The sequence below is a fragment of the Chaetura pelagica genome, unplaced genomic scaffold (assembly GCF_000747805.2).
Source record: "Chaetura pelagica isolate M959 unplaced genomic scaffold, ChaPel_1.0 scaffold11, whole genome shotgun sequence".
Lineage (NCBI taxonomy): Eukaryota > Metazoa > Chordata > Aves > Apodiformes > Apodidae > Chaetura > Chaetura pelagica.
This window is the reverse complement of record NW_009952694.1, coordinates 6,407,822-6,429,484: the sequence shown is the minus strand read 5'-3', so window position 1 is coordinate 6,429,484 and position 21,663 is coordinate 6,407,822. Positions and strand designations below refer to the sequence as shown.

Here is a 21,663-nt window from a genome sequence, read left to right as displayed (position 1 = left end):
CAGCATCTTACAGTAGGGCTGTAGGCTCCAGGTGCAGGGAAAGTCTCCCCTCCTGAGGTAACGGCAGGAAACAGGTTACTAAACAGATCTGTAGTCATAGCTTTTTGTAGCCCACAACACAATGCAAAAGAAGCTTGGGATTCATTTTCCCATCTTACCATGAGAACAGAGGGGTCACAGCCCTATTCAGAGCCACAAGCTGGCTTCTGGGTACAAGATAATCTTCACAGTTTCCTCATCCTCTCTCCTTTCCCTGCTGCACGTGAATTTACCTCTTCTCCAGCATGCAGCCTTGAGTATCTGCAGTAGTTAATTCGTTGAAACTAGACTTTATGCCATCTTTAAGCAGGAGGAACACATTCTGCATAATTTAGTCAGCATTCAGAAGATACCTTACAGGGATTTATGATACAAGCATATAAACAGTCTTTATTTTTGGAAAAAAAAAAATTACACAATGTAAGAGATGGGGCTGTGCTGCATACTAAAGTATTTTTGCCTATTTATACCTCTTTGCATATTTTATACCTCTAAAATGGGATAAAAATAAATTCATACTTAAAGGACCGATATTATTGAATTCTAAACAAAAATGGAAGGTTATATTTCTAGATCTTAACAGTGTGGTAAGTGAATAGTAACCTATAATTATAATTCAGACAACAGGAGTTCATGTTTCTAGAGAAAAAGTTGAGAAAAAGAACACAAAACTTTTATATATATATTTACTCTCCAGTTTTGTGCCCCATCACTATGCACTTATTAGAAGGCCACTGGATAAGTAACATACACAGAAGTCACTTTGGAAAAATGCATTAGATGAATGAGAGAACAAATGTGTGAAAACCTCTGTTCAGGAGAAAGGAGGAATCCAGCATGGACTTAGCCTGTGTAAGACCTTGGGGTGAAGGTGCATCATAAATTAGACAAAAGGTTGCAGTGATCTACAGAACCAAAGATCAAAGTAAACACACAGGCATTTTGTTATGACACAGAGAGGTCATCATTCCTTTTTGTGTTTATCATCCAACACAACAAGCTCCTTACCCTTACCAGGGTTCCCCAGTATTGTTCTGCTGCACATGGTAAAAAAAATAATAATCACCCCTGAAATTCTGCATTAATTTCCAGACACCTCATCAACAGACTGATGCAGACTACACAGAGTGAGTTCAGAGAAAGCACATAAATGAGCAAGATTCAGGAATAATTTACTTGGGAAAAAAAGATTAAAAGAGCTGAAGATTCCAAAGCTGGCTAATGAATGGCAGAGGAGGGGCAGTCTACTGATATTAGAAGGTTTGAATAGCAAGGAAGCAGAAGCACTTGTAGCAGTGGATATGCTGCAAGAAATACAACTAGGCAGAAGGGGGTGTAATCAAGAACGGCCTAGTTAAGGCATACACAACATGTAAGAAAAAAAGCTATGCTAGTCAGCAAGCAGAGCTGACTGAGCTTGATATGTCAGGATGCCACCAGCCTGACTCTGGCCAGAGGCACATCCTTGCCTGTTGCCAGAGGGTGTGTTATTGCCTAAAACAGTTCAATTTGTCTGTCTGTGCTGCAGCAGAATATGATGACTACAGCCTCCATGTGAGCCTGTGTCCTCACCAGTCATTGCAAATAGCAACCTGCCATTGCCACAGTACATGACATGACCTGTGTCAGGCAAACTGCACATTTTCAGCCCAGTGTTTTCATTTTGAAAAAAACTGTAGCTGAGGAATAAGCAGACGGCAGACTACAAAATGGAGAGTCAGCAGTTTGGGCAAAAAACAATGGAGTAACAGATACATGTGTAACAGCCAGATTTGGAGGAACTGCTCGCCAAACTAGGCACAGGAAGCTCATTTTATGTATGTAATATGGCAAGGATGCTACTTATCACAAACTAACCTACATGAGTTACAAGACAATACAGAAGAAAATAAGAAGGCAGTGCAGACACTAAGGATTGTTATTTCTCAGTATCACTTATTCTATCTATACACTGCTCAAGTTCACTGGAAGTTAGACAGAACGCATGACTTCAGAGGCAATTCCAAAAACTCACTCTCTCTTTCCCCTAAAACCCAGCCTAATTTTAATTATGTACATTTAAAATAATTTCCTTAGCTAATAAAACCCTAGAGTTTAACCGGTTCCTTCCCTTCCAGTATTTACTACTCCAATGTGTTCACCAGTAAGATAATTATCAGCATAAATTCATCATAAATACTGTCCCATTTGTACAGGATGCTCCTTTATCGGATGCACCCTAAGAGTCAACCTGTCAACCTGTGATTTACACAGTTACTCTGCACCAGAAACACACTTACCCTGCAATTGACTAGTATCCCAAAGTTAATTCTAGTATGTCACTTCCCTCTGATAAATTCACTGCATATTTAAGGAACTCTTCTTACTAGTTTTTAAGTGCATGGTTTCTCATTTGATATTGTTCATTTTTATCCCTTTTTATCACTTCAGTCCTAAAGGCCACCAAGTGCTATTGCTGCTCTGATCCTCCTCTACAGTTACAGAACCTCCCGACTTGGTGTCATCAACAACCTCACTCACACACTGCTGTTTGTGTTAAGGTTATCACTGAATTAATTAAATTAAGATGTGTTTGAAAAGCAAACCTCAGAAAATTCCACCAAGGTAACTTCTCTCCACCATTGCCTCTATCAGTTTCTTACCTACTTTGCAATTTCCCTATGAATCCCCACATTTTCCAGTTAGCCAACTCATATGTAGTGTACCAAGTACTTTACCAAGTACACCTACTGCATTTGTGTCATCAAATTCAGAGTATCCCAAGCTGTACTACAGGTAGCAGCAATGGTATATTTCTTCTTGTGTATGTACAGAGCTGCAAACTGTTGCTGCCATTAGTTTTGAAAGCCTAGACAACCTGTTACCCTCACATGATCCACTAGGAGCTACTTTTGATGAATCCATATTATATTGCCTTACAGATAGCCCTGTGGCAGAAAACTCCAGGGCACACCCCAGCCCCTGCATGCCACTCTCCCCTTAACAAATCGGCACACCCATCTGACAGAGCGACCTGACAGTAACAAAACACTGGGAAGTCCATCACAAATTAGTATATTTACAAACACCAACACTCAACAGCTAGCAAGAAACCTCTTAGAAAGGAGAGAATGCATGCAAATTGGAGCCAATGAACAGTTAAAAAGTTAAAAAGTTACGGTTAAAAAGATTGGATGTGTGTTCATAGGTAGCTGCAAGGTAGCAAACCAGCTTGGATTATCCAAGCAGAGTCACTGATACTTTCCTGGCCTTGTGAACAAGCTGAAGTGGTCCTGGCTCCATGCCTCCAACTGACATGAAGAAGAAAAGCAAAGAAAAAAATCTTGTGACATGGTCCTGTAGACCTGATCTCACCACCTGCCCTTGATAAGACCCAGATGAAACTGCCTGATAGGGCGTCACCCCTTCCTGTCCCAACTCCATCTGTGACTGTCTCTTTAGATCAGGAGCAGATACTAGTCTCTGGCCTTAATTTGGCTGCAATATTTGTCAATTATTTTAAGAGATGGTGACACTAACTTCTATTGATCTCATTAAAAGTAAAGGTCGTTGTGCAGCTCATTTCTCAAGGCTCAATATTACCTCCTCGGGCCAAAATAATAGCATTGATTTTGGAACCTTAATCGAAGGTTAATTGGATTGAAGAGTGTATTGGGTTTTTGCTTTCTTTCACTGTTGTTATTACAGCCATCATCTAAGGGTTTGCTTAATCCTGCTAGGGCAATCCTGCCCAATTAAATTGGTGTCAAATTAGCAAAGGGTCTGGATGGAGAATAGGCACAATATGGAGCCTCCTCTGTGCCTCTGCTCTGAAATGGCTCTTGTCCATAGCAGATTAGGATGGTCACACACAAGAGATCCGATTTCACACTCTTCCCTCTGTGATCCACTTGTAAGGATCAAAACACTGTGCTCTGTCATGCAATAATATCACTATGCACTATCTATCATCACAGCAAGATGATGTCTGGACGTGCATGATGTCATTAAGATACAGGGCTCCTGGAGTGTACTCCTCACATGTCACATACACTCTGTTGGGGACTGAGAAAATTATTTTCCTGCTCAGTGCCTCATCTTTCATGGCATTTAAGTGGAGAGAAATATTCTGACTCATCCGTCCAGGGAACTGAGGACAAACTTGATAAGTTTCTACAGATTCTCAAAAGGACACAGGTAGAGAAGACTTGTTCATTTAATTGTTTCTTGCATCTCTGTCAGACCCAAAATGACCATGAGAATCATTTTACCTTGGCTTTAAATATAGTCATATTTCCTTGGATTTAACGTAAAACATCTTGCTGAGATTTAAGCAATTGATTGACACTGATGCTTGAGATCAACTTTCAGTAAGAAATGGGTTAGTCTGTAATTTAACTCTTTTACCTGCTGTCTTTGCACAGTTCAGAAGCTGGAAATGCCTTGCTTACTAGTCCCTTGTGAATTTTCATTAAGCTTCAGAGAAGAGGAAATGTAGAAGAATCTGCAAAGACACTTCTCCCCAGACTAAATCAGCAGGTGCAAAGAGAAAGAATAGCCCGTTTTCCCAGGAAACAGTGTTAACCTCCATGTTCCATTTCATCTTGAGTGCTACAAGCACAAATACTTGAGACATGAGAGGTTTCCACAGTTGTGCTGACAAAAGGGATTCCCCCTGGGAAATCCCACTTAAATTTTAGCATCTACAACAGCAATTTTAGCAACAGCTCCTGACTCTTGGCAGAAGGGTAAATCCCACACTGAAAGCATATTTCAAGTTGCAAAGCTGTCATCCATGAGAAGGTAACTGGGCTCTTTATCGAGCTAAGAGATACCATTCCATTGCAGAACCCATTTAGTAACAGAAGAAGCAAAAAGCCACAGTAGGATGGGGTGACAGATGGCAATAATTGCACACAGTATCTCATCTTAAGTACCTTAGCTGTTTGCTTTCACTTGTCAGCTGGACAAAACACTCTCCTGACTTCTGAGTCATCTATGGCTCATGACCAGGCTCTTAGTGAGCTGAAGTACACAGCATAGTTTAATTTCCCTGACTCCAGTCCAAGCCAAGGGGATCACGGGGGACTCTCCACTTGGCTACCTGAGCTGGCTGCTTAGCTGGAGGCAATAGAGCATGTGTCAAAAGTGCATTTGTAACTTCACAGCTCCCACAGCCTGCTAATTCAGCAGCCTCTGCAGAGACAGATGGAACATCCACAAGGAGGAACAGGGAGGACTCATGCAACAGATCAGTGATAATATTAAGATTTGTATACAAGTATGAATCAGGTAAAATCAGAATGGGTGTAAAAGTCCATGCTCCGTCCTTTCCTCCTGCATACAGTATGTTACAAACACCTTGAGAGACCATCATTTTTCCTCCCTTTCCTGTGCTACTCACCTCTTCCAAATGTATCTTCCCCACCAAGACTGTAAATACTCTTGTGTCTTAAAACAGGAACAGCCCATTTTCCTGGTCTTCCCTCAGAATTCATGCCAGTTTGTTTCTTGATAATTCCCCTCCTCAGGCTTCCCTCCCACTGTCAATACCCCAGCTGCATGCTCATCCCCAGCTACACTTGCACATGAATAAGTAACTATTTCACAGGCAGATATTTCAGTGTTTGCACTTGTCTTTAGAAATCAAAGCCTTCTCTGATTAAATGCCATTACAATCCAGCGCTTGGACGGATCCAGAGAGATTAATGTGCTTTTGGGCAGCTTTAATGATAATCCTGCTACAGATGGTATTAAGTAAATGTCAGTAACCTGGTTTGAAGGGAGCTTTCACCTCAGGGATCCCTTCCATTTAGAGGAGAGAGGCTCAGCTTGCTTTTCAAGGCTGCATTGTCACACAAGAAATCCTGCTTAGTGAAGACTCCTCTTCACCCGCCCAGTAAAACAAAATGGAGTAAGATGATAGAGAGGTTGATAGATAAATAGATTGAGGTGATTTATAGGGAGCTAATGCATCTCTGGAAAGCCAGAACTGCTGTATATTATATGCCACGTCACAGTTTTGAAACCCGGGTTGCCACCCCTTTCTCAAGCTCCTTTCAGGGTCTGCTGCCTTTTGCTCACCTCAGCACCATGCCAGGCAATTCTTCACCCAGGGCATCAAGAGCAGCAGCTGATCGTATTTGCTTGGTCATATTTGTTCCCATCTGCTGCACTTTGCCAGAGGACAAGTCTGGGGTGCACTACTCCTGTCTCATTTTACTGTGGCCATAATAACAGACCATTGCTCTCCATCACATGTTTCTGAATCACATGATTCAGAAAATATCTCATTGACTTCTGCAGGGTGCAAGAACAGAGGAAGAGGTGAACAGAAACAGGCAGAGAAACAAGCAGGTTACTCAGTCCTCCACCTGCAATTTGGCTGAGCTCTTTATGCAGAGAAAGAGCTGCATGCTGACTTAGTGAGGCAGCTGAGAAAATACACTTAGCGTTGTCTCCTTGTGGGGCATACCAAACTCATATTTCCCTTCCCTTAAGATGTCTTTGGCATGTCTGTAAATGATGTCACATGAACTTTGCCATGGATTGAAAGAGAGCCAAGAAGTAAGAGCAGAGAGAGAAGAAGCATTCAGATATCAGAAGTAAGTGGATTGACAGGTTAACTACAAGTGGTTTTATGCCAACAGTTCTTTGATAGCCACTTGACCAAGTGCAGCTTTGAGGCACAAAGGGAAAGGCAAGCAGGAGTGCTTCAGTCAGCACTCACAGACTGGGAGAGATGGCTTCACACACTGTCCAATGGCTCAAAACCATTTTCCCTGGCATCTTCTCAGTCCTTCTGGGAAGTAATACCTTATTTTCCTCAAAAATCTCTCAGCCATAGAAAATCTGAAGTGCTCTCTCAACCTCATGCCACACATACAAACAATTTCACTCATTACAGAAATGTAGCCTCTCTGTAGGAACAAAATCTGGCAGCTGTTTAATTAAGGACTGCAAAACTATGCGGTAATGTGGGACCAGGAAGCAATGAAGAAAACTGTTGCATCCAGAAGAAAAAGGGAGATTTTTGGAAATCTCAGAATATTGTGCAAAGCACCAGAAGCTGAGGCTCCAGCACTCAAACAACTGTGATCATAAAAGACATATGATTTATATCTCCTGCCTAAGGTGATAGCTGTTGGGATATAAAAGCTACATCCCATGCTTTTATCCAGGATAAAGTTAATGCAGAAGAAAAAGAGGAAAAAGAAGAAAGACAAAAAGAATAAGAAGCTGAAGTTGTTCCTTTAGGTTAACAGGAACTGCCATCTTGGAACAAACCATAGGAGTACGTAATAGAAAAGCATGGTCACCTTCTCCTGTCTGCCTCCTTGAAGATCTCTCTAGCTATGCAGCCTACAGGAGAGTGTTCCCCAAAAGCGGTTACGTACTTTTCCCAGAAGCACAAGAACTGAGATAGCTCGGAGTGATTGCTCTGCTCACATCTGTATGTGCTCCCTTCTGTCCTGTCAACCTCTGTTTTGCATCAACACCAGTTAACGTCAACATCAGTTTTGCATTGCCTACCATGCCCAATCCAGAGATGGCTAAGAAAATACCTCATTAACATTGATTCCATTCCTCTCCATGTAGGCCCGGTCATTCACCTGTCCCCCTTCCATAAATTCCATGAGAAGGACACGCCTTGTTGAGAGCTCCCAGTAGATCCTGGGGACCTGAAACAGGAACAATGTGTTATGTCAAAAAACAGACAGGGAAAGCAAGGAGAATATAACACACATAACCCAGAAAAGGAGTAAAAATGAAAGAGGTTGAAGTGAGAATTTACATTTTTTCCTGAGCAGAAAGGAGGTAAATCTATCTATTAGCCTCTTCCCAAGGACAACAGCAATGTGTGCAAGGACAACACACTAATTCAATGGCAGCAGGATGTGTCCTCATGCAACATTTCTGGCCACACTCTACATGATTTTGACAACCTCCCACAGATATCTGAGGGCTTTCTTGTCTGCTCTGCAGCTCCACTAGCTGGTCTGTTTAACTAGTACCTATTGGAAGTTTCTGAATCATCCACTCAGGTCCTTTAGACAGGATTTGCATCTCATTTGCTATGTACAGGGCCCACTTATGCAGCTCTAAAAATGATAAGCCATCATCATAAATTGTATGTCCACAGTGCCCCTTGGAACACAAATGCCCTTGAGCTGACAAACCCTGCATACTTAGGACATCTACAATTGAACTGGGAGAAAAATGAAGTGCCACAAATAAGGGGCTTGTCACAGAAACCCTAGGAGACCCTTATTGCCAATGTGACACAGTAACAAGTGTAAAACATGAAAGCGCTTTTCATTCAATCTGCACTAAATCAAGCCAAGTGGGGTACCAGTAAGAGGCCCAGTGTCACCCAGGGAGGCAGTGGCACAGGCCTTGTTGAGGCTGGCTCCCATTTTTCCAGCCTCTCTCTCCAGCCAAATTCCTTCCACACTGAAGTCCCTACTGTCAAGATTCCTTTTGCTGAAGTTCCTTGCGGATATTCCTGAAGTCACTGTACTGACCAATCACCCAAGCTGTCCAGATCTGCCTTTGCACTTGGCTGAAGCCACAAGGATACATTTTACCTAAGACATAAGAGAGCTCTACCCATTGATGTTACTGTGCCCCAGTACAGAGGTGCAGCTTTTGGATGCTGTAAAGACAGAGCCAGTGGTGCAGCCCCTGTCCTCACCTGCCTGACTCTGCTGCGGACTCAGGACTCACCCACTGCAAGGGTCCAGCACCTTGGGGCAGGACAGAAAGAGGTCAGAAGTGTTGTCCCTCTAGTGCAACCAAAGCCAGGGGAACCAGACAGGCCACTCATCATAATTCCTCAACAAGCAGCATTTGCTTTATACTCTGTTTGTAACTACTGACGGTGTCTCAGTCCCTCGCAAATTATCTGCCTCCCTCACTGTTCCTTGTCCTCCAGAGACCATTTTCCCAATATCACCCTCTTCTACCTTACCATGTGTGAACCGCTTTAGATCAAACACTCCTTTGCTGAGGAATTGCAATGTCCCTCAGTCCCACTGCTCCACACGCCTGGCATACTTCCCATGTTAACCTAGCCCAGGTTTTGATGCCAGAGAACTGCTATGGGCAAGGGGGATTCAGTTACTTGCAGCATTCTCAGCTTATCTGCATGTTCATTCTTTGCAGTTATACTGGTGAGAAATCAAACCAACTCCAAAACTAACAGTTCCTCAGCCCATCTAGCCCACTGATCCCTGCTGCCTTAGATCATTTTGGATTACATTTATTCTTGTCTGAAGATTTACAGGGGGAAGTCAGTGGACTTGTAGAGCACTACCCAGGCTCTGAGAGATGCCTCTCATTCATAGCCAAATTCTGCAGTGATTTTTTTAATCACTCACAGATGTTTGGCTCTAATGCTAGTGCATGGAAACAATTTATCTCTGGCTTTAAAAGCTCAAACAGGTTCACAGCATAAAATCTACTTCTCTGCTTTTTTTTCAGCTTGTTTAGGAAAATTAATGGCACAGGAGCCCAATTCTTCCTTTGCCTTTGGGCAATGAACACATCTCTGAATTGGCAGGTCAGACGGGAGGATCCATTATTTAGCCATCTCCAGCCATTTGTTATTGTTACACATATTGATACCATGATAGCTCCTTAACCCAGAGAGGAAGTTGATTGGCCATCTCCACGGGGATTTGCTTCACAGTATCCTAGTTACAGCTGCAATGGATACAGCTCTCCAAGGTGTATCACTTCTGATGACTGCCCACTCAACAAAATCATTGGCCTTTGGTCTTTTGTAGCCCTGGCAGCTTTTAGCTACCCATGCCTATGGGAAGGCCACTGCTGCCACTGGGCTCCCAAAGGACTGCCCCAAATCTGGAATTGGGTGACACGGAATTATAGCCCTTGCATGGAGGAGGCAAGATAAAAATAGATGCACCAGCCTGTAAAGCCTAACAAAAACTCAACCAATTTCAGACATCTGTCACTTCCATCCTGGGACTTCTAGCTAAACAGGAGGGTGCATTTTTTTGCTGCCTTTGTGTATGTGCTAATGCAGTTGCACCAGTGACTGTGCCCACAGCACTGTGTGTACTTGACCACACTTGTGCATTTCCAGAATGAAAGTGGGGGCTTGAGCCTCTTGTATGTCACCAAAAGATCTGTGCACTTGCAAGTTTGGAGGCCTGAGCTTAGGTCTTTCCAAGAATGAGATATGCACATGTCTGGTTGTACCTGAGATATCTGTCAATGACCTTGGTCAGTGTGTAGCAGGGGAGTTGGGTTAAGAGTGTCAGTGGGGAAGAGCACAATATTGGTGCAGTTGAGTTTGTGTATGAAGGTAACATGAATGCATTAGCCATGGATGTGCTCAGTTCTAGAGTGAAAAAGTGCTTTCTTGGAGAAGGAAGGACTCATGCAAACATGGTTCCTCCTGCAATACTGGACATCATCAGCTTCAGTCTAGCTTTTCTGTTTTATGTCCATTTCTTGCCCTCAGTGCAGACAAAACCTAGGAAGAGGTATCATCAGATGGATCAGCAAAGAATGGCAAATTCACTTGTCTCCTGGGCAAGTTTGGAAACAGTGTTTGGGAAAAATGAGTAGCAGGCTCCAGAGACTGCTTGTCCCAAGACACCACTCCTCATCCGATATACAGTGCCTACAGCAGGAAACAGACTGGGAAGCACGTCTCAGAGCACTTTCTGGTCTGTATCAGCAGAGCAATCTAGGATGAACATCAGAGGGACTCAACTTCATTCTCCCTCTGAGGGATTCCTCCAGGTGGTGAATGAAATGCACAAGATGCATTATGCAAGACTATTAGTGCACATAAATACAAGGAAGCGTGTTCCATCACCTTCAGGAAGTCAAAGTTCTTGAGCATATGAGCAACCTTTTCAGCATTTCTGCCTTCATTGAGGAAATCCAGCTCCAAGGGCAGATTCTTCTTAGCTTCTTCCACCAACCACATAAACTCAAAGTCTGGAAAGATCTGCTTCACAACCATGAGGAGAACCTGAGAACAAGGAAACCAACAATCAGCTGCATTCTGGCACCAAAGTCACACAGTGCTGTTTTGATAGGATCATTCCATGTAACCTACTGACAAAAAACCCAACATGTACCACAAGTACTTTATAGGGTTCCTGCAGTATGATAACACAACATATGGTGTCATGCCTTGGTTGTGCAACAAAAATTTTGGCTTGCCCTTCCACACAGGCACATCTTGGAGATGGCACAGACACCAAAGCAGCTGCCAGCTGCCTAGAAGCAAGAGAACAAAGTGCTGGAGAAGGTACCACATGGCCAGATCTTGCCAAAGGCCTGGCCCAGAAGCCACTGTCTTCTGAGTCTTATAATTCTAAAAGTCACTCTTTGGCTTCATTTGAACAGCCCTCGGATAATGCAAAAGAGGAAGATCTAAAGTAAGACCTATCACCTCTATGTTACTTCTTTCACTGCTGAGCAAGAATTTTGCTAGCACAGAAAATGGACCAGGCAGTTCAGAGAAAACAGTGGAGTTTGGATACATGTAGTAGGTGACAGATCTTTAAATGGAGCTTCTGATGGAGGTCAGAGGGCAAGGTGCTCTTCAGCATCACAGCCATCCTCTGCAATGCTGAAGTGGTGTTTTCTAAGCATCATATATCCACCTCCTGGCAACATCTTCTTCTAAAAGAGATTAAATACTCAACTGCACAGGGCCTTGAAAAACCCAGCCAAAATGTTCCTGGAAACATTTGCTTACAGTAACATTTAAGGGGCAAATGATGGGCAGTCCTTCCTGAAGAAAATCAAGATGATGCAATTGGATGCCATAACCAAAGCTGCACAACAGCCAAGCCTGCTTTCTGTTCAAATGAAGGGCCAGTTTCTCAACCAGTGTCACAAATTTACACAAACTGACCATATGGACCACACCTTAAGGAAAAGAATCTGTTTGGCTTATTTTAACTACCTGAGTCATAAAACAAGAATAGAACATAAAAATGCAATCCACTTTGCTGTCTCCCTTACTTGTTCTGTACATCCATCTGAAAAGGAAAGCAGACTTGTCAGTGGGTGTTCCTGGACAGTTTCCCCTTCTAGATCTCCACTGTTGAGGGGGGAATTCCTGCACTGCAGGAGGAACATTTAAGGCACATGTAGAAAGCTGCTATCATTGAAATGTATGACAAAAAATACATTTATGAACCATCACTGCTCCTGTTCAGCTGTGTGAAAACATTGGCTCTCCACCCCTGTCTCTACTTCTCTTATCTAAATGTCAGTTCCAAACTCAATGTTCCTTTAAAAATGTAATCACCAGGTTCCAGACACTATTGAATGATTTTTCTACTGTTATATCTGAAGGCATAAATCCTTTCAAATTTATGTCACCCAAATGAAATGTAACCAGCAATCTTCATGAACACGTACATAAAACTTTATAGGGATTTGCAGGTTTATTTCATTCATGCCTGATGTGCAAAAATTCATGCATTGTTTTTTGCTTTCTTTAAATGCTCTTTTGAATCAATTTGCCAACTTAACCATCAACAGGGACACACTTTACAAGTATTGGGCTTGTCCCTTTTCTGACATGTATCTAACGTATTGTCTTGAAATAAATATTGATATAAGAAGAGCAATGAGGTATCTCTCTCTGGATTTATCAGATCCTGTACTAATTTCTAAAGAGTCAGCACTGAAGCAATGGAACGTCAAGCGAATTTAGGAATTTTCCATCTAATTTTTCCCATTCAGATTCTGTCCCATCAGTCTCTAAATAAGACCATCTCCATCAATATTTAAATCAACCTAGTTGCAATATCTGTCTGATGTTTAAAGGACCAGAATCTCAGCGCACATGATCTGGCTTCTAGAACAGCCTACACAAAAATGGGCCCACACAAGGATATGGTGATGCATGTAAACCAACACTCCACAGGAGACCCTTTAAAAACAAGACTGCATCTGTCATGTTGTGAGCTACTTTCCCATAGCTGTGTGTACACAACAGATCTCAAGGATGGCAAACTAGACTTTCTGTAGAGGAAGGGCAGTACTAAATTGCCAAAAGGAAATACACTGTTTTAGTGTCAACTTTCCTAGGAAGATTAGTCTAAAAACAAAAAATACAGGAATAATTCTAAAATTATTTGTTTAAATGTCTCTTACCAGAATAAGCAGCAATCACAGCAGCTTAGTGTGAGGGGGGATTTTTTCTGTCATACCCACTGTCAAAAGGACAAATGCCCTGAGGTGGATCTAGCTCTTGGCTCATTCATACACAGTTCTGTTGTTGCCATGGTCCCAGTCTTTCACTACCTGCTCGTTCTTCTTCCTTGACTGCTTAGTTTCTGCCATCCTGTCTCAGGCAGGAGTGAAGGATGCCATAAACCCCCTGAGAACTGCTGTGCATCTGATGACTCACAAAAGCAAACATTGGGCAGACCCCTGCAGTCAGGCCTGGAGAGGACCTGAATCAAACCCAAATCTACAGCTGGAGCCAAATCCGGTTCAAACAGTTCTCCATTTGTTGTCCCAATCTCAGACCTGCACTGAAACAGGCAAAACCCATCTTACTGGGATATATCTTTATTGAATGCAAAAATTTCTTTCATTATGAGTTCAAAATAAATATCCAACTGCAAACTAATGTGCTCTAGCTGGAACCAGCTGTGTTTCTTTGCAGACTAGCCAGGATTGCTCTAAGCAGGGTGTTTCAGTTCCCTATAGAAGCTTTAGTTAAGTGGTCCTCTGAGAGGGTGCTGGCAGGATCTTTAATTCCTGATGGCCTGTGATGGGGAATGGTGTGTCACTGCATCATCAGTACCCTCTAAACACCTATCACACCCCCTCAGCTTAATCTTCCCCTCTTTAGTCCCATGGACATACCTGTCTGACAATGGGCGTGCACATTACTGTACATACAGATGTATGTTTATTAGGAGAGCAAAAAGCTTTAGTGTTACCATTTACAGATCTAATCCTTCTGCTCTCCTCCACCTCAGCCTCATCTCCATTTCTTGTACCCTTCCATGCCACTGGCATCTTTGACTATTGCAATGTGGGGCCATGCTACAGGTTTTTCCCAGTTCCTCCTTTCAGCTGGCTAGACTTAGAAGTCTGGGAGAAGCTGCAGCATTGCACTGGGAACATGAGTGGCACCTACCATTCAAGAGAGGAACAGGAGGAAGACATTGAAACTTCTAGATGAATCCCTCATTTGTGTGTCTGCCCCTGGTAGACAACACTTTCCATATTTCACTGGGGTTTTTTCTAGCATGAATCAGCTCAGCATTAAGGGTCAGCCCAGCATTAAGGAGCTGATCAAGAAACAAAACTGAATCAGAGCAACCTCAGCCACTAACTGAAAAAACATGCTAATAATGGAGAACAATTTTTCCTTGGCCACACAGCCCTCACTTAGGGGAACTGAGACCAGTTTAATCAACCAATTAATGGGCACACAAGCCAAAGAGAAACTTCTGGACTCACTCTCTAGTTTTTAAATCTCATATGGACTTACTCTGATGTCATTCATGTTTACCTGTGTTCTACTTCTGCCCTTCTTCACTCTTACCCTCTTGTTCAGTGTTTCCATCTACACAATCACCTTTCTGTAGTATTCCTGCAAGACAGCGTTATCTCTGTGGAGGTTTCAAAGCTACAGGATGGTGGTGTTATACCTGCTTACACCACGGGTCAATGTGGCCCCCACACATTTCAATGGCAATTGCTCTGTAAGACAAAGTCAATAGGTAGTTTTACCTCCATGAGCAAAATATCCTTGGAGCTTTGAGCTTGGACCTTTGGGTGCTGGATTTTCACTGCCACCGTTCTGCCATCCTGCAGCACTGCCTTGTGCACCTGGGCTAGAGATGCTGCTCCCAAGGGAGTGTCCTCAAAACTCACAAAGAGCTCTTTTATCTGTCAGGAGAAGAGAAAAAAACATCAGCTTGGGGTGCCAGAGACTACCCTAAGGAAAGCCCTGACCAAGGCCAGAGACAGTGTGTGCCAAAGCTGGACAGGCTTAGCCCTTTCACCATTCCTCTGTCTCCTGCCTGAGCCTTGTCCCTACGTGGCCCTCCAGTGAAGCCTGCCAAGCAAAGAAATGCCCTGGAGATACTTAGCCTATGGAAACCTACGGCTGATCCCAAGGGTGCATTTCATCTTGGATGTAGAGTGGCCAGGCAGCATGTGAGAGGCCTCTCCAGACTGTCCTGAAAATGACTGGAGTGATTATGATCAGCACCCTTGGTTGTAACTGGGTGCAGATGCCAACAGCTGTCCCTTTGCAGTTATTTCTTCTGTAGATTTTTAATACCACTATCATCCCCCTCAGACTTGGCAGTGCATATTCCCAGCATGACAGCAGCATCACCAAGCTTACTTTGTGAAAGCCAGCACATAACCAGGAGCAGTGGTAAGGCTGGATTCATGGCTGGGGACAAAAACTGCAGTTTGCACCTCTGACAACTTGGCCTGAAAACACATTTTTATGTGGTGGACTTCTCTCACACTACCAATAGAAGTAACTAGTGCTCTCAGCTCAGAAAAAGCACTGGGCAAGGACAGCAAAGCCCACTGTGGGCAGGAGAGGAAATTATTAGCAGCTCTGGCTGTGAAACTCAGGGCTACACTAGAAGGAAAGATGCAGCTGAAGAAGTAGATTTACCAGGGGGATGTCCAGGAAACAAAACCCTAGACAGACATGGGTGAGGCAATGGGAGATGATCAAAGGTTTGTCTACTCTGCATACAGCACCCTGCTAGAGACCCTCAGTGCAGCACGGGGCAGGGCAGGTCCTGGAAACACTATTACCATGCTAGCATATCAGTCTGGCTGACTAGTCAGGTCCCACCATCAAATTAATTAGCCCAGAGGGAAAGCCAATATGGTCATGTGGTTTCAAGTCCACACCTAGTTCATGTAATAGTAGCTGAGATTTCTGCCCTGCTCTGTAGAGCAAGGTGCAGAGAAGCTCTGAGGCATCCAGAAGTCAGCAAAGGGATCCTGTCCCACACTTCCTGTAAGCTGGACTGATTTCAAGTGAGCAGTTGAGAAGCCTATAATTTATGCAGTAACAAAAAAGAATGTCAGTGCATTTTTATAACCTGTTTTTTAAAATGTAATTAAAGATGGGAGCTGCAGCAAGCTAGTAATTAAATATGAATAAAGACCTTCTAAGCAAAATCTTCATGCAAAGTGTTAAACGAAGATTCTTTTTGCTGACAAGGAAGAAAAATACTACACAAGGAGCAGCCTGTTCCCTCCTGCAGCTGCCAGGGAATAAACCCCCTCCCACACCACCCTACTCCTTCTCTTCCAGTCCTTCCACAGAAAACTATTGCTAGCAACAAACCAGAGCATTTGCAGCAATTAGATTCCAAAAGAGACTCAGCTGCCTCCAGTAATTCACCAAAAAGGTGTATTTTATTTATTTATTTATTCCCTTTGGTCCTGGCAGCAGAATCAATTAACTAAAACAACTGCATTTAAAAACAACTAGTTATGTGGTTTTTAATTACAGCAGGTCCATAATTCAAACCTATTGACACTCATGTTTCAAGAGAAAAAAAGGTTTTTCTCTCTTTTCCCCTTGCCCTTTCTTTTCTCTCTCCATACCAGGATTTTGAGATTCTTGTTTCAGATTAGTATAAAGAAAGAAGCACCTACAGGATAACAAATGGCTCAGGGGACATGTGTTCAAGATACAGGGACTTTTATGTGAAATTTGTCTGTTAGCTGAAGAGGGAACCTGTTAAGGGGAGGAGACAAGATGGCCAGGAGCATGTTGGACTACAAAATCCTGTTAAGAACGGAAAAATGTAAACAGAGAACAGCCACATGAGGTCGAGCTGGGGCTTTCTTCAACTTTCTTACTACCCTACATCTTCATATTAAAAGGATGCACCCCTTGCAGAGTGGCAGCCAATATTACTAGTCTAATTGTTATAAAGGTGGTAAGAACTTCCAAAGGTTGAACCACAGAGTGGGGAGTTCACTGGCCTGAAGCCAGTAAGGTACATTTATAGTAAGACTACATATAATTTGGATAAAATTCCATCTGTTCTGAGTTTCAAAAGCTTTTAATTGCCTGTACTGTCAATCCAGCTGTTTCTACTAGTATTGAATGCATGCAGGGGGAAAAAAAAAAAAAAAAAAGCTTCATATATTCCCTCTGGCAGGAATAGTATATACAATATTCTTGTGTGACTAAGTTTTTTAAGGAAACATCATTTGAAGAAAGCTGTCCCTAGGAGTTCTTTTGGGCAGAAGGATTTAATTTCAAAACTTGTTATTTAGGACATGAAAGCCAGGTCAGCAGTCATGCCTGTTAAAGCCAGCCCAATGGCCCTGCTGCAGCTCCAGGGGGAATCTGTGCACACCCACAGGATGCAAGTGAGGGCAGCAAGGCAAGGGACTGCAACAGGGCCAGGGAACTGATAGTTCCTGGAGGAGCAGAAGGGTAGAGGGGGAGGGGATGGATCACAGCCAGGCCATTACATGAGCAGGTGTGAGGCTGAGATAAAGCAGAAGCACAATTAAGGCTGGGCTCCAGGACCCCCTACTTAGCAAATCACCCTTATTCATTATGGAATTGTCCTTTTGCAGCTCACTGGAGGCAGCTGACACAGGCTGTGTGTCCCAGCCAGGCAAAAGCAAGGGAGAAGCTGTATGATATGGAAGCACTGAAGAGGTGAGCCAGGCTCCCACACTTGGGGTCCTTCCCAAGGGAACACAGCTGCGCAAATTTCATGCAGGCAGGCAGTTCATGGAGCAGGCTGCAGGCTCTTGCTGCTTACAAGCACCTAGCTAATCAGCACCCTTAACAAAAACTCTAACCATCATTTCCAGGATAGATAATTAGTAAGCAAAGGCCTGGGCTAGTCTCAAAGCCCACCTGCCATGGTACTTAAGGAACTCTCAAGCTTCTCTCAGGCCACAGCTGGTCTCAAAGGGTCTTATCAAACTGGTTGTTACCAACTACAATCCTGGCAGGAGATGAAGCAAGCATAGTTTCCAGACAGGTTTAATAAAGGTTTAAAAGTGAGAAAAGGAACTTTAGGGCTGCTCTTTCAAAGGAGCCGGTTAGCCAGGTGTGGGTTCACAGCTCTCCTGGTGAGCAATGTCCCTGCACACAGTGTTTTCCCTCACTAGCCTTCTGCACAGCCAGCTCCCCATCAGGCATATGCTCAACCAGCAAATGCCTGTGTCACCATACTTCACTGGCTGGAAACACAGCCCCAACTGTTTAATTCTAAAGAAGGAAGCTTGTTTAATTTTAAATATGCAAAATCTTTTCAGGATTCTTGGTATTAGTATTCACACCTCAGGGACTTGATACAAAAGCTCTTACAGGATCTATCTACTTAAACACTTATTAATATGTATTTGTGCTGAGATTGCACCAAGAGACCATAATTAAGCCCAGAGTGCCATTGTAGGAGGTGCACAGACACCACAGGCCCTGCACAAGCTCCTGTTTTCCAGGAGTCCCCAGTTGTTACCTACAGGCCCCCTCACATGCTGAAGTGTCTTCCCAAAGCACACACTGCTCTGCTCAAGATCTGTGGCACACACCAGCTCATGCTGCAATGCTGAGCATCAGAATGCCTCAGTATTTTTTGTGAATCCTATCCTTAAACCCTTAGGAAGTTACTGGAAGTCAATTGGATTTAAGCTCCCAAATCCTGAGTCCTTTCTGAGAGTATTATCTTACATGACCTGCCCAGCATGTTCTGAGAAGTCTTTGACAGAGCTGGGATTTAACCCAGATACCCCAAGTTCCAGCCTGATGTCTTAAACTCCAAACCATAAACATTAAATGTGCATGTCTTGCTAGCTAATTTCTTTTGAAATATCCTACCTCTTAATCCCAACCTTTTAATATCCATGTGTTGCAGCAAATGATCAAATATTACTGCTTGGTTTCAGCCTTTCCACTCCACAGAGAGGTATGTTTCCTCCTCTCTCCAGAAAAGCTGCTAATAAGCTACCCTGGAGCAGGAGCCTAAGTCATGGAGCCCCTTCCCTGCCCAGTGCTACATAACTTCACTCCAAGAGATGTGGTGGCTCTGCTCTGCCACAGTGACCACAGCAGATGAACAGCGGCCATGTCTCAGCAGCCTGCTCAGGACAAATTTAGGGTGCAGTGGAATGCAGGATCACTAACAGAAGGTGTCTCAATAGCCCAGCCCTGCTCAGCTGGCAGGCTGAACCCCCTGCAGCATGGTGCAGCCAGAGTGAGGCCATGATGAGGTGTAAGTAAGAATATTTTTCATTGTAAGTCCTATTCAGAAGATTTCCAGCAGAGTCCAGGACAGTTTTGAAAATTCTGGTTTTCCACAACCACCCTTCCTCAATTCTGCCCAAGCTGAACAAGTCCAGTACAGGTGGTGTCAGTGAGGAGACTTTCAAATGCTCAGCATTTCCCAGAGGAAGAGGGTACTTCACCAAAGCATTTCAAAACTGTCTTCAAATATTTCCCAGGACTTCAAAGGACTGGAAAAAAAACAATGGGGAGGGAATGTCACAGAGCTCTATAAAATCACTTTTGTCACAGAGAACGGGATTGGGAATGCTTGTTCACTCTACAGAAGAACTTGAGAGCAGCAAATTGTCAATTAGCACACAAGATTACCAGATAGCAGGATTAAAACCTGCAAAAAGAAGTATTTTTCCCCCATACCAATTAAGCTGTAGAACTCTGCCACAGGATGTTGTGAATACCAGAAGTCCAGATGGGTAGATATGTCAACAAAGAAAACCCATCACAATTTACAATTCCTGGCCAAGGAAATCTCTAACCTTCAGATTACTGGAGGCTGGAAGGTCATACCAGGTAAATCTTAACTGCACAGCTGCAGTGCTTTTATAGTCTTTCACTTTTAGCCAACACTGGCTACAGCTGGAGGCATTGCTGGGCTTCAGCTTTTGGTCTGATCTGTATCATCATCCTTATGTTCTTCAGAAGCTCTTCCCACCAGACTGATCAGTCTCAATAGCACGATGGACAATGGAGAAATCGTTTCACCTGCTGCTGCTAGCTTGGGACTCAGTTGCTGTCTGGCAGCTTAGAAAGTTACTGATAGACCCTGTTGTTTTCTGAGAGCACAAAGGGTATGGGGGGACCACAGCTGGAAGTGAGCCAGTCTCCAGGGTAAACTGACCTCTGGTAACAGTGCATCTTCATGAAATATGTCATGTAACTTTCAGACAATAAAGTAACTTCTCTTACCAAAAGTACACTAAATATGCCAGAGTAAATATACCCCTGTCAGGGGACTCTGCCAGAGTCTGTCACACCTGGGGAACATGCAGCAGGTGCTGAGGCCATCTCAGAAACAAACATCTCCATACACTTTACTATGCTCCACACCTTCACCAACCACAGCTGCTCAATGTAATTAACATAAAAGGGCCCAACAGGGATGATGCTATTCTCACTAAAAAGCAATGCAAACTGAAACATTCAAAACCTCAACCACGATTTCACAGCAGATCTCCTTTTCTGGTAACAGCCACTGTTCCTGAGTCTTGAATTTTGTATTTGAAGACAGCAAACTCTGAGATGTCCTGCCATTTCAGAAAGGGTTGAATAGGGAACACAGGATTAACCTCAGCTTCTTGCCTACAGGATACTCACCATAGGCCATGATACAACAGGACTTCACTAACAACAGTGTTGTGTTGTTATGGCCAGGAGTAGCTCGCAGCCTCCTATCTGATGTAGCATGGGAAGATGCACATGGGGAAGATGGTATAAATCCATTCAAGACAAAGGGAATCATACTGTTAAGAGACAGGTCCATGGTGGAAGATGACAGCAAGAAAGTGACTACGGTAGGTAAATTTTGCACACCTCCTTGTGATTCTCCAGGCTCTAATTCCCCTGACAAGATGACTCGATTAATCTGTTTTTTTTCCATTCCTCATGGAGTCAGCACTGAACAGTCCCCTCTTAATCACAACTCCATGGATGGCAATTTGCTGAGGTGAGCTCAGTCTGCAGGAGCTTTCTGGGATTTACACAGGGATCATGCTGTCTGCAGCCTCCCAGCCCAGACAGCGTGGGGCACTGTGATAATGGGATTCATGAGCTTGCTGGAAAACAGACCAACATAATCCCACTCTGGGAAGAGAGCAGTTTTCCTAAGAAAGTTTTGGGAGCTGCAGCTGACATCTTAACACTGCCTAGTAAAATGTCCCCTCTATTTCGAATGGAAGGATAGATGAATAGTTACTCAGTTCTGTGTCTGATAGGCTTGTGGCTCCCAGAGCTTTCATAATTCACTTTGTTGACACTAGGCCCCTGTTGGTCTCAAAAGTCTGCACGCCTTCCTGAACTAGGTTTAAGGCATGTGAACTTCAGCCTAGGCTGGTTGTCTTTTCAAGAACATACATGTTCTTGGTCCATGGCACCAAGAACTCACTGATCCCTGTGAGTCTGCAAGAGCAAAGCTCTAGGCGTGAGAAAATGTTACCTTGAAGTAGAGCAATTTACTTCCCAGATAGCAAGTAAGGGTTTTTTCCATTGTCCCAGCCTTTCTATCCCCTCTACGAAAACAAAATGTCACAGTGTTGCTCAGAGAATTATTAAGACAGCAAAAACTTAAAGATTAGATTTATCGCAGCAGACAGTGGATTATGAAGAATAAT

At 43.5% G+C, this 21,663-nt stretch overlaps 1 protein-coding gene across 2 annotated transcripts in view; it reads right to left on the bottom strand.

Annotated features, from left to right (window-relative positions):
* Positions 1-21,663, bottom strand: part of ADCK1 (aarF domain containing kinase 1) — an 83,731-nt gene that overhangs the window by 9,351 nt on the left and 52,717 nt on the right. For both annotated transcript variants that reach the window (XM_009993908.1, XM_009993909.1), the window contains 3 exons: positions 14,770-14,928; positions 10,868-11,026; positions 7,584-7,700 (listed from right to left, as the gene is read on the bottom strand). In XM_009993908.1, coding sequence (XP_009992210.1) covers positions 7,584-7,700; positions 10,868-11,026; positions 14,770-14,928 — 435 coding nt within the window. The remainder of the gene's footprint in view (positions 1-7,583; positions 7,701-10,867; positions 11,027-14,769; positions 14,929-21,663) is intronic.